Source organism: Pteropus medius, unplaced genomic scaffold (assembly GCF_902729225.1).
Source record: "Pteropus medius unplaced genomic scaffold, Ma_sr-lr_union100, whole genome shotgun sequence".
NCBI lineage: Eukaryota > Metazoa > Chordata > Mammalia > Chiroptera > Pteropodidae > Pteropus > Pteropus medius.
Window position 1 is genome coordinate 1,237,890 of NW_024356335.1, and position 12,529 is coordinate 1,250,418.

A 12,529-nucleotide genomic window follows, 5' to 3' on the forward strand; every position below is an offset into this window, starting at 1 on the left:
TGGCTGACGTGGCCGGCTGTGGCCAACCCCTCCAAGGGTGATGGGCATCGGGGGCCCTGCCCGGGGCTGCCACCCTGTCCCCACGCCCCCAGCCCTGTGGGGAAGCGAAAGCAGATGTTTTCCCAGCAGACAGGAAGGGAGACGCATCTGAGCCCGGGGCCTGGTAATTGGAAGGAAACATCCCACAGGCACGGCTGGCACTCCCGCTACGTGGCCCGCGGTGTGTTCTAGGGCGCCAGCCCACGTCGCTGGGGCGGAGACTGCCCCACCCCCTCCAGACCTCGGCTCGGGATCAGCGCAGCCCTAGTGGAGCACGCCGGGCCGGGGCGGTCTGGGGCCCGAGGCTCTGTGGCAGCACAGAGCCAGAGGAAACCTGCCCCCGATGGGGACTGGCCTGCCCTTCCCCACGCTCCCATGAGGGCTGGAAGAACCAAAGCCCCTTGCCGGCTTCTGTGGCCGCCGTAACAGGTCACCGCGAAGTTGATGGCTTCACGCAACATAAAATTATGCTCTTACCATCCGGAAGCCAGAAGTCCAAAATCAGTTTCAACGGACCAAAGCCCAAGTGTCATCAAGGCTGGCTCCTTCCACCGCCGGCATCCCTGGGCTCGTGACCTCGCAGCTGGGTTCATGACCTCACAGTGCTGCGTCTACACACTCCCTTCCCTCTGGGGTCAGAGGCCCCTCTGCTTCCCTCTGACAAGGACATAGCAGTCATATTTAGGGCCCCCTGGATCGCCTGGGATTACCTCCCACCAGAAGACCCTTAATTTAATCGCACCTGCAAATCCCTTTTGTCTCATAAGGTAACACTTTCGCAGGCTCCCAGGACTAGGGCGCAGACCTCCTCAAGGGCCATTATTCAGCCCGCCATACCCCCTTTCACTGAGGACCTCCTGAGGTCACGTTAAGACGCTGATGTTAACCCATGGCTAGCGAGGAGCCCCACAGGGCACTACACCTGGCCTGTGCCCTCAGGAGTGGACACCAAGTGGGCTCTGTCTCGAAGAGGTCAGCACGGGAGAAACATGCCACACGGCACAGCAGCTGGCTCAGCACCTCCCCGGTCACCAGACTGAATCACAAGAATCGTACCAGGCCGGTCACAGCCTTACTGTAAGGGAGGGGGCTGAGGCTCAGAGAGGTGGAGAGGCTCCCCAGTGTCACACAGCAAGGAAGCCACCAAGACCAGCCCTGATCCCTGGGCTGTCTGTCTGTCTGTCTGTCCATCTGTCAAAGCCCACCTTCCCATGGACAGCAACCAGGGCCCCTCTCCCTTCTTCCCAGCCTCGGGGGAAGGAGTGACCACATGGAGAGAGCTGCAGGGCCTCTGCCCAGAGCCCCTGCGAGGGGGAGGCTGGGCTGTGAGGAGCCCCGAGCAGTGTCAGCAGCCCCTCCTCTGCGTTCAGAGCTCCCAGCAGATGCCCGAACTTGGCCGCTGGAAGGCCCCGTGCTTTATTTTCGTTACCCAGCACGCCCTGTGGCGGCACCCAGCAGGCTGCCTGGCGCTGCAGAATTTATTTATCTACGTGGGAGCTGAAGAAATTGGCTCATTCAGTGCCAGCCCCGGGATCCTCAGCTGGGGGTCTTTCACAGCTGCCTCCAGGGGCCCGTGCGGGACTGAGACCCAGCCAGAAAGCAGGCCGGGAAAAGCCTGGGGATCAGCGGTGCCTTGTTTGGAATCCTGCTGCGGAATTCTGGCTTGAGCCGGGGAATGGTCTGGACGCCCCCCACCTCGTGGGGGAGCAGGGCTGCGGACTACTTGGCAGCTGGCCTCTGGGCTCAGCCTTCACTCCGGGCCATGCTGGGGAGACGCCGGGTGAGGAGAGGGGTGTCTGAGGCCCTCGCAGGGCGGGAGTCAAAGGCAATCTCTGTCCTCCCTGCGGTCAGGTCCCCCTGCTCCTTCTGACATCTCAGATCACACACCAGTCTCTCTGAGCCGTCCCAGCGGGGCCAAGTGCCCACACGCTCCCTGGCTGTGTGTCAGCCCGATGACGCCAGACAGGAAAAGTTCTGCATTTGAGGGGCAGCGCTGAGAGCCCTGGCTTTGGCAGTTCTAACGAGGCGACCAGTATTGCCCCCAAAAAAGCATTTCCTCTTCTCTTCGACCAGTCAGAGGTGGGTGGTCACCGGTACGGGGAGATCTCGTCCTCCGGCGTAATCGTTCTAATCCCAGTGTCTCGAGCAGCAGCCCCAGAGGTTCCTTCACAGCCTGACGCCCTGATCGGGATGGAAGGCCCGTGGCCGGCAGCGGGAGGGGGCGGTGGGTGCAACGCCGCTTCTGCTAGAATCTGCATCATGGACGGGGAAGCCGCTGTCAGCAGGGAGCCCACTGCCGACCCTGTTCGAGAAGCTTTTCCAAAACAAGGAAGGAGAAATGATCTGAAGGAAACAGTGGATATGGGGCTCGCCACCCCTCACCAATTCCTAGGGCCCTGTGGGAATCCCAAACAGCAAGTTTTATGCAAATCAGATCAGACTGGCTTGTTGAAAGGATCACCCAGTCCCCTCTCGCAGTCAGACAGACGCATGAAAACCAGGCCCCACGTTGATGGGTGGGTCCTTTCTACTTTGAACAGAAACACTCGGAGGAAAAATCCACCCTCGTCCCTGCCACAACTCAGAGGGCGACCTGCTCACCCCGAGTGACCACGTGGAGCCTCAGCTGCTCTTGCTGTGGCAACAGATGTCCTTTTGAAACTGCCCAATTAACCCTTTGCACCAAGGTTCTCATTTTAATTATTGGAAATGCATCAGCCAGGTGATGCCACTTTGCACATGGAGTTAAAGCCAGCGCCCCCACCCCCACCCCCAGGTGGCCCTCCAGGGCCTCCCCTGCCAAGGGCCCGGGCCACTCATTTCATGTAGCCTTCCTGGAAGTGGGGGGTTCTCAGTCCAGATGGGTTCCCAGTGCTCTCAGAGGGCCCCAAACCCCAGGTCGCAGAAGAGGAGAGGTGAGGCTGGCCCTGAACACCTACTTGGAAGCACTTGGCCTGGCCCAGGTACCTGGGCCTACAGCTGCTTCCTGGACAGACTTCCTGGTCCGAGGGACAAATCTCCAGACAACGCTGCTGCCTCCCCAAGGCCATCTGTAAACTTAAGGACACTGCCCGGGCTCTGAAGCCCCCTGGGCCCTTGTGAAGGAGGCAGGCCCTGCTCTTGGGGTCACCAGACCTGTTCACAGCGGGGAACAGAGGATGGGGGCAGACCAGGAAACTAAAGCCGATGGGCACCCACAAAGCCAGCTACCACGAGCTCCTCCCTGCCCTGAAATGGGGCTCGCTGGGCCACCATCTGGGGCCTGAGGACAATGAGGATTCCTCAGGTGTCCCAATGCCTGTCACAGCCGGAGTCCAGGAGCCCTCGATCATGGATCTGTGCACAATGACCTGGGCAGCCTGGCTCCTCCAAGGGAACTAGGGCCAAAGGGACAGGCGAGCACAATTACCCGATGGCACTTCATTAGCAGGAGGCGTTGGGCCGTCTTTTGGTGGCAGGCAACAGTGAGCAGGAGTGACAAGAAGCACTTGAATCCCATTATGGATTAATCAGCAGATGGGGCTGCGGGCGCCGTGCTGGGCTGCCACGCGCTGCTTCATGCTGCCCCCCCCAGCAGTGCTCTGAACGGTGGGGTGGGGAGTCTGGGTGCCCTCCTGCAGCGGGGGGCCTGGTAGTTCCCGGACGGAGTGAGAACCCAGCGAGGCTACGGGTTCTTCTCCCCAGCACCCTAGGAGCAGGCCCGGCTTCAGCGTGGAGCCAGGTGAGGGTGCCACTTGGCTTGCGGTGCCTCCTCCCGTGCCAGCCAAGCCTCGCCACAGCCCCGCAGGTGGAACCTTTTCCATTTTATGTTCGAGAAAACTAAAGGCCAGACACGGCCAACGACTGCTAAGCCAGGACTCAGGCCAGCGCTGGCTTTGGCCGCAGAGCCTGGCGACTGCTTCCCTTCTGTGAGGCAGAGGGTCCCAGGCCCCTGCATCCACGGGTGGCCAGCTGGCCCACCTTCCTCCCCCTGCCTACCCTGTCCAGCGCTACCTGGGTGTCCAGCTTCTAAGACAGCAGTGGCCAGGCCTTCCGACAGCAGCTCTGTCGTGGGCTGGTAAAAATTTCCTAAATTTACGGTTTTAATAGACATCCTCCCACGGGCGTCTTTGGAATTGCCTTTTGGAAATATATAGGACGATACACCAGCCCAGGCACCAGCCCCCGTGAGCAGAGCCTCTGTTTCCTCATCTGCTACGTGCACACGAGCAGAATCAGTCCTGGAGGGCCGAGGCATGCAGCGGGGTGTGCGCCTGCATGCGGCGGGCCCTCAGAGTCAGCCCCCCCACTTCCTTATTGGCTTTAAAATTTTGTCACCGAAACCCTTGCCCCGGCCGATTTGCTTACGTAACGAGGATCAGGTTTGACTGCCACATCTGTGAATCCCAGCTTCCTGGGATTCTGGGGACGTCCCGCTGGCCACGGACCGTGGTGGTCGTGGTGAGGATCGGAGTGAGCGGGCCCTCTTCCCCCTGGACCTCGAGGCTGAACACTCTCCTCTCCCCTCCCCCTCCCCCTGCAGATGGCCGCTCTCCAGAGCCCCTTCTATGGCGATAAAATGAACCTCTTCTCCCTCTGCCAGAAGATCGAGCAGTGTGACTATCCGCCTCTCCCTGGAGAACATTACTCTGAGAAGGTGAGTGCGGCTGCCAGGGCCGGACCTGGGGGCCTCGATGGCCTTGTGAGGGAGGGGCACTTCCGAAATACCTCGGCTGCGGGGTCGAGCTTGGGTTCCCTTCCTGGCATGGAGGAGGGAAGACTTCTGGGGAAGTGACTCAGAGGGGACAAAAGCAGATTGATTTTACTGAAAAGCTCTCATGGACAGACACCAGTGTGGGCCCCAACAGCAGGACTGTTGCTCACCCACTGGCACAGAAACCAGCTGCAGCCGGCCCAGGAAGCCCTGTGGGCACACTGCTGCCCGTTTGGCTCCCAACCTGAGGCCCAGTGCGAGGCCCGAGTGTGAGGCTTGCCGCCGCAGGTCCCAGAGACAGGCTCCGTGTGGTGTCAGACAACTAGAACCAGACGCAAAGGCAGGCAGCGGCAGGGCCCTGGCGTGCCCCACACCGCGCCTGGCTGCCGTTCCACTCCCGTGACAGGAAACCACGGCGTGCAGACTGGTCTCTTTGCTGTCGCAGATCTAAGTCACTCCTTGGGTTTTTATTTTCAACACTCGACACCAGGTGCAGGGGCTCTGGACAGACTCTGACAGGTCTGGCTGTGCCGGGTACCGTGCGTGAGCATCATCTTCCTCAGCTTCATCACCATGGAAACAGGGCTGATGTTCGCCTTCACGGATAAAATGTGAGGAGGAAATGGCAGGTTGACGGCACAGCGTGGCTCAGGGTGTAGACGGATGCGTAGGTTTACACATTCCCTTCACTCCTCTTAGGCGAGTTACTGAACTTAGTTCTGAGTCTGTTTCCTTGCCTGCAAAATGAGGATAATGCTGGGATCTACCTCACAGGGTCGGTGTAAGGATTAAGGTAGCGTGTGACATGCTCAGTCTAGCACCAGGCTGGCATAGCATTTACCTCATCATCGTCATCAGAAGTAGCCGCTGGATGTAGCACAAGGCCTGGCTCAAGAGTAAATGCTCAATAAGCATTAACTACTATCCTTATATCTGTTCAAGGTTAAGGCTTATAGAACTATTACTGTTTTTTCTGTCCAAGGTCAACACTAGTGGGTGTGATGAGGAGTCTGAGACCCCCGTGGGCCACTGCCTCACAATATAATAGCATCTCACATTGATGACCTACTGTGTTGATCCTCCCCCACCCCATTTCACCAGTGAGGGAACTGAGGCATAGCTGTCCAAGGCCACATAACTTGCAAGTGGTAGAGGCAGGATTTGAACCCGGGACCCCTCGTCACTGCACCATCCGGTCTTGATGGCACGCCTCTGCAGTAGCTGATGGTTCAGCTGGGGTGAGGTACCGTGTGCAGCTCGCTGCAGTCCCAACTCTAAAGGTTCCAAGACTGGAGCAGGAGCAGCCCTCATCCTCCAGGGACCTGGGCCTGCGCAGGCCAGCTTATAGACACCAGGTCTCCCAATGTGCTCTAACCCTGTGTCCAGGCAGGTCGACCCACAGGTCACCGACCGACCACCCTTCTCCCAGCAGCCTTTGTGCTTAATGCCTGCTCACAGGCTTCACAGACTCTCACAGGACCGAGGGTGAGGGTCAGGAGCACACGTCCCTGTAAAGTTGCTCAGGGCACTCTCTCTCACAGCTTTTGCTTCTATGGCTTGCAGAGTTCAGTTCTTCCATGAACTTTTAGAGGAAGGGCCTATGCTCTGGAATGGAAGTTGGCAGGAAAGGGAAAACCAGTTAGAGTTCTTTACCAAGTGAATAGTTGCATTTGGTTTTCCTTTATTCACTTTTTCTTTAAAATTGGATTTCTCTACTCTTCAAAAGCAGCTAGGAGCCATGCAACCTGGAGCAAATCATGACTTCTCTGTGCCTCGGTTTCCCACCTGTAAGTGGGAACTGTGATCTCTGCCTCGCAGATCTGAAGCTGAAGTGAACACATCCGCACAGAGCCTGCAGGCCGCTTCTCCCTCCTGCATCAGTCACTCGCCGTTGCGAGCTCCCACTCCCCCTCAGCCCCTGCTTTCGGCCATGTGCAGCGGTTCCAGCCGTGTGTCTGGGGGCCAGAGGGGCTTCTTAGCACCGGAGGCCCTTAGCACACCTCACTTTTGAAGTTCTTTCCCCTCTTAGAAATGGAAATAAGACACTTATACTACTTTTATTTCTCCTGATTTCTGAAATTTTATAACCAGCACTTATTGTCTATTGCGTGGTCTGCTCAGGTGACAATTGGGGTCACATAGACTTCACCTTAATCCAGTTTCCTTGGATTAAGGAATTGCCTTGAATACTGTAAGATCTCGAAAAGTTTCGTTGCATCCTGGGCAGCCTCAGTCTCCAGGAGTGCCCAAGCCGGCTGCAGGCTCAACGCATCTGTCCAGGGGCTCCCCGTGGTGAGAAGGCAGTGGACTCCCAGAAAGGCAGCATGCAGGTTGGAGGGATACTCAAAATGCCTGACCCAGAGGCACCTCGTTTGCGGCCCACACCCCCTCGAGAGTGACACGTGGCGTGTGTACGGTGGCTCCGGGCCTCTGCATGACCCTTCCACCCTCCCAGGCCCCCTGAGCATGGCTCAGTCCACGGAGCCCCCTCATTCAGGACCGGCCCTCCCAGCCGCTGCTCCTGACCCAACCCTGCAGGGCCAGCCAGGCTCCCCAGCAGCAGGTATTTAAATAAGAAAATTGCAGTGAGCCGGTCCAGTGATGCAAGTTAAGATGCAGGCTTTTTAAGGTCATTATTTTAATTACCATTAAAATAATTGGCACTCTGGCTATCAGAAGAGGGGAGGCGATCAGAGAGGCTCAAGGCGCCCCTCCCCCACCCCGAGGCGGGCGCAGCCTTCAGTGTCTGTATAATTAAAAGCTCCGTCTTTCATGAGCACAATAAAGAGGCCAGGGGGTGGGCAGACTGCAGCCCTGCTGCATGTTAATGCATTTATTATGATCAATAAGCTCTTGCCTTGAGTTTTGTCCTCTGGTTGGGCATCTGCATGACTGACAGTGCGCGTGTGCGCGCACACACGCGCGCGCGCACACACACACACACACACACAATTTGCCTAGTGTGGGTAATTGGAAAATTCACAATTATTTGAAGGTAACCGCTCTCGGGGTCTCAAAGCATGGCCTTTGGGACCAGACAAGCCCAGGAATGGGCTTGGCTCTGCCCAGTGACTGTGTGACCGGGCACCCATCCCTTATCCTCTGTACGCGTCGAGGACTACGTGAGTTAATGCTTTCTTAAGACTAACACGAGCCGTCCTCTCCCTTGCAGTTACGGGAACTGGTCAGTATGTGCATCTACCCCGACCCCAACCAGAGGCCAGACATCGGTTATGTGCACCAGGTGGCCAAGCAGATGCACGTGTGGACGTCCAGCACTTGACCGTGGGCACGACGGGCCTTGCCAGAGCCAGCACCTCTCTGCCTTACCTGAGTCTCCTGTCCAAAGCGGCCACCTGGTAGCCTAGATCAACTAAGACAAGAGATTTCAGCAGGTTCCCCAAAGGGGGCCGGGCTTCACAGCAGATGCTGAATGCAGAGCAGCTGGGGGGAGGGGCGCTGGTCACATGTTCCTGGTGGTCAAATTCAAAAGTCCTTTCTTTAGACTGTTGCGGACAATCTCAGCTGGATTGTTAACAAAGGGGTGCAGATCAGCGAGCCAGGGATGCACCCCTTGGACCTGGACTGTAATGTGAACCTGTAGGGTAATTCCTTGAGTGACTGGTCAAGGTTGATACGAACAGAACTGCAGGAGACTGCGATTTGCAGTGAGCCTTTGAAAATGGCTAGTAGCGAGTTCAGTTTAGCTTAGAATCTTTTTAAACAATCAAGCTGTGTGCTTAATTTACTCTCTTGTAAAGGGATAAAGTGGACATAATTTTTTTAAATGGAGTGGAGATTTTCCTAATATTTTTATCTATGTTTGTAACTCGATGAATAAGGATGAGGAGGACCCAGCATCTGGCACAGAGCTTCAGGAGACAGACAGTATTTGAGAGGCATGAGTGTTTTCCATGCAGTCTGGCTCAGCCATCTTCTCCTGACCACCTGCTCTGTACCAGGCACTTCACTTGCCTGAATGCTGGCAGTTCATTTAATGATCAGTGTTAAGCGTTTTTGTCTATAGGAAGAAAGCATGGCATACGAAAAATATAAAACATACCCTCAGGCTGTTCTCTGTACAAATTCTAGTTCTGCAGCTTCCTGCCACAGCCCTGGGCAAGTTTCTTAGTCTCTCTGAGCCTTAGTTTCCTCATCTGTAAAATGGGACTAATAATACCTACCTTCAGGGTTGCTGACAGAATTTGAAATAAAGTATGGAAGTTGTCTAGCACATTGTAGATGATTCAAAAATGGCAGCACTCACCCCTTCACAGAACTCAAGTCCATGAACCACGTTAAGTCAAGAATTAATGTACAACTGTACTACGTGTAGGAAACCAGAAAGGTGTGCCTTTATTTCATGTTCCCAAATAGGATTAACTGTGAAGACTAATTTATAAATGTGAACATAAGGAAAACTCAAGCTCTGAAGGAAACAGTTTGAATTTTGTCTTTATACTCAAGTTAATCCTCAAATGGTCTAAGTTGTCGTCCACTGACTTGGTGACAGTTCAGCCCTCCAGAAAGCGCGCATGCCCGCCCGCTCCATCTGTGTCCTGGCAAGGTGCTCTGACTGCAGCCAATTCGCTGGCCAGGCCTCCCTGGGGATAAAGGGCTTGGGCTGGGCCACTGCTCTGTTTCCATGTGTGAAATCTGTTCTACTGTAACACTGTCGAGTTGGAGAGATTTTCTTCAGATGCAACCTTTGCTTTGTATGTGTTCTCCATGTTTGAAATAAAATGGGGTAAGGGGGGTTCCTTTTGTGAATGAGTACGGTTCATAGATAAGTTTTAAAACAGCTTCACAGTGCAGCACAATTTCTTGAGGCACTTTAAGGACACAATTTCTCAGGCCCCAGACATTCTGAGTAATCCCGGAATTTTTTCAAGCTTCCCAATAATTTTGGTAGTCATCAGCCAAGTTGCTGCCGTAAATAACTCCACCATTCTCCCCACCCACTCCTGGCGGCAACAGAGAAGGCTGGCCCAAGAGCAGGCTTACTCTGGAAAACCTGGTGCTGGCCTCCTCCTCCTCCTGTCCCCCAGCCACGCTCCCTCTGGGAGAGTCAAGGCCCCGTCTCCTACCTAGCACTTACCTCTGAACGTTTTTCTGATGCCAGATTTTTTTGTAAATACTCTGCTTACATCTCTCAGAGCCCCCCACTGTGTCCCCCTTGGCAGAATCGGTGTTGGACACTGATGAACTTGCTTTCTGCCTGTCACGAGAACAATTCTGCCTGCGAGGCCCTCTGGAGGCGTCCGACTGCAGGCATTCACGAGGCTGGAGTGTCTGTGAAATGGCTGTTTCCTAACTGTTACACACAGTAATCCCCAGAGCATTCCCCTGGCTTCTGTGAGACTTGCCCGGGTGGAGTCCGCCCAGTTTCACGCCGCTGTGGCCAACAATCCATCGCCCTGCTTGTTTTGGGGACTTAGAACTGATCATGTCTGACTCTTTCCTAAAAGGCTGTGCTGTACTCACCCTAGAAAAAAAAGAAAAAAAAGAAGAAGGAGGACCCTGGGACCACCACAGGGAAGGGAAGTCAGCAGAGGGGCGGGGATGACGGACACCGGAAAAATCGGCGTAACCCAATCCGACCTCCTGTGACAGATGAGGCCCCACTGTCTAGGAGGCTGGCACGGACTGGCACCCGGGGAGGGATTAGCATCCTGAAGGGGAGGCCAGGCCGATGGCCTTACTGGCCAAAAGACCCCACTTAATGACCAAAAACCCACACAGCCTCCAGACCTCAGCCAGTCAATTTCGTTTTCTTTTTTATTGGGTTTCATTCAGCAAACACGGGCTGAATGAAGGTCTTACAGGGGAGCCTCCACTGCCCCCCATCTTCAAGAGCAGCAACCAGCCTCCCGCCGACACCACTCAGGACGTGTCCATCGTTTGGACTGTTTCTTCCAGCACCTCGATTTCCAGGCTAGTGACTTTTTCAGTGAGGACTGCAGTGGTCCCTTTCTCACACCGGTACCGGCCAAACCTAGTGACAAAAATATAACAACGGAGTTAGGATCCCCTCAAGACGCCCGATGGGGGGCTGGAGAGAGGGACCAGTGTTCAGGCAGCAAACAGGCCTGGGCTGGGGTCTGGCTCTCCTGAGTCCTAGCTCTGCGACCCTGGGGGATTTGACTACCCCACAGCTCATTTTTGTCAGCGAACAGGGACCCCGGTAGAGAGGAGGCACACTAAGAGAGATCACACAGAGCACCTGGTACTCAAATTTCTTTGCCCACCTCACCATCACCAGAAGATGCTAGAAAGCATTTGGTCACTGGCCTTCAGGCTTCAACCTCCTGGAGCCAGCAGGAAGCGAATCCTTCCACTGAGCTGCCATCACCCTTCTCTTGTGCAGCAGCAAGGCTGACCTGCTACCTTAAACACTTAAAACACATCTGGAAGCATAAACAGCATAAAAATGACTCGCAGACAGACTCTGTCCTTGGCATTTTAGACCACACTCTGAAGACTCGAGAGGAGAGTTAACTGTCCCTGGCAGGGACACGGTGGATCATCATTAGGACACACCCAACACCTTTCCTGGAGTGAATCCCACAGGCTTCTCTGAGCATGACATGGTCTATGAGATATGTATCTGAACTGCTAATTCTCGTGCTGGGGCTGAGAATAACATCACTGTCAAATAGCAGCACAAAGCCAACTGCTCCTCTGCTCTGTCCCCAGCTGGACATTACTTCCATCCCCTTGGCGTGGACTAACAGACCACACTGGCTGTGCCACGACCACGCGCTCCTCGATAACCCATCCTGTCCAGTGGGCACTTGTGCTCAGAGGGGAGGAAGCAGAGAAGAGGGAGATGTTACCGGGCTCTGTATAAACTCAAGAGCAGAGCGTGTGCAGCGAAGACAGGCAGACCTTTGTCTCTGTTAACCCTTCCCGTCCCCTCCAGGCTCTCCTTCACTGCAGCACCTTTTAAAGCTGTGCTCCCACCACCCCCCACCCCCACCCTGCTGGTGTGAAGACGTGGCTCCTTCCCCTAGACTGGACCCTTAGCCGCCAGAGCCCCACGTGGCTCCTATGTGCCCGACTCGTGGGAACCACAGCGTCCGGAGGGTAGGACACAGGAGCCTCCTCCCCATCCTGGGCTACGGCACCTGGCTTCAGCAGCACGCGGGGAGGGCTTCTGCCTTAAACAGCAGTAGGTGGCAAAGGAGGGCTGCGGAGGGCTGAGGGCAGAGGAGCCAGGCCAGGTCCACACTGGGACTGGGCATAGGATGCCTGCCTGGGCCTGAGGCTTTGCCCCCATCCTGACTGTCCACTCTGGGAAAGGCTCCCTTAAGCCAGGCAGTACCCCCATCAGTCAGCCACTGGCAGAAAAGATGACAGTAAAACTTCAGGGCACACTGCAGCAGTGCCTGGGCACTGAGGGGCAGCAGCTCTGCCAGGGGCAGGTTGCTGACACCTGCCACAACTGGCCAGTGCCTTCCCCACCACCTGAGTCTTCACAACTAGCCAAGGAGTCTGTCTGTTTCTGTTCTTATGCGTTTAGGTCTCCTTTACATATGTGTGGCCTATGTCCCAAGGGAGTAAGATGAGCCGCTGCTGCACTTCCTTTTGGACAAGGACTCCTGTGCTTGGCACCCGTTCTTTGTCCAGCCTCAAACTCTACTTTTCAACGGCTCAGATGTGGCTTCCAGAATCCTCACCCAACACACTGTTCAGCCTGGATGGAGTGTAACCACCTCCCCCTTCCTAAATGCTTCACCGTGAACTTGCTCAGGTCATGAGCATCTTGAAGTAGCAGGGGAAGCAGGTCACACAGGG

The 12,529-nt window shown here is 55.6% G+C and overlaps 2 protein-coding genes across 3 annotated transcripts in view; one reads left to right on the plus strand and one right to left on the minus strand.

Annotated features, from left to right (window-relative positions):
* The window catches only part of NEK6 (NIMA related kinase 6), a 77,799-nt gene extending 68,307 nt beyond the window's left edge, over positions 1-9,492 (plus strand). Inside the window, exons 9-10 of one of the 2 annotated variants that reach the window (XM_039861533.1) lie at positions 4,562-4,675; positions 7,905-8,517. In XM_039861533.1, the coding sequence (XP_039717467.1) occupies positions 4,562-4,675; positions 7,905-8,015 (225 nt within the window). In that variant the 3' untranslated portion in view covers positions 8,016-8,517. Of the gene's footprint in view, positions 1-4,561; positions 4,676-7,904 lie in introns of both variants that reach the window. The other variant, XM_039861532.1, reaches the window with a different exon arrangement.
* A 995-nt stretch (positions 9,493-10,487) lies between these two features.
* PSMB7 (proteasome 20S subunit beta 7) overlaps positions 10,488-12,529 on the minus strand; it is a 53,854-nt gene continuing 51,812 nt past the window's right edge. The window contains exon 8 of the mRNA XM_039861534.1: positions 10,488-10,727. Within this exon, the coding sequence (XP_039717468.1) occupies positions 10,616-10,727 (112 nt within the window). The 3' untranslated portion in view covers positions 10,488-10,615. The remainder of the gene's footprint in view (positions 10,728-12,529) is intronic.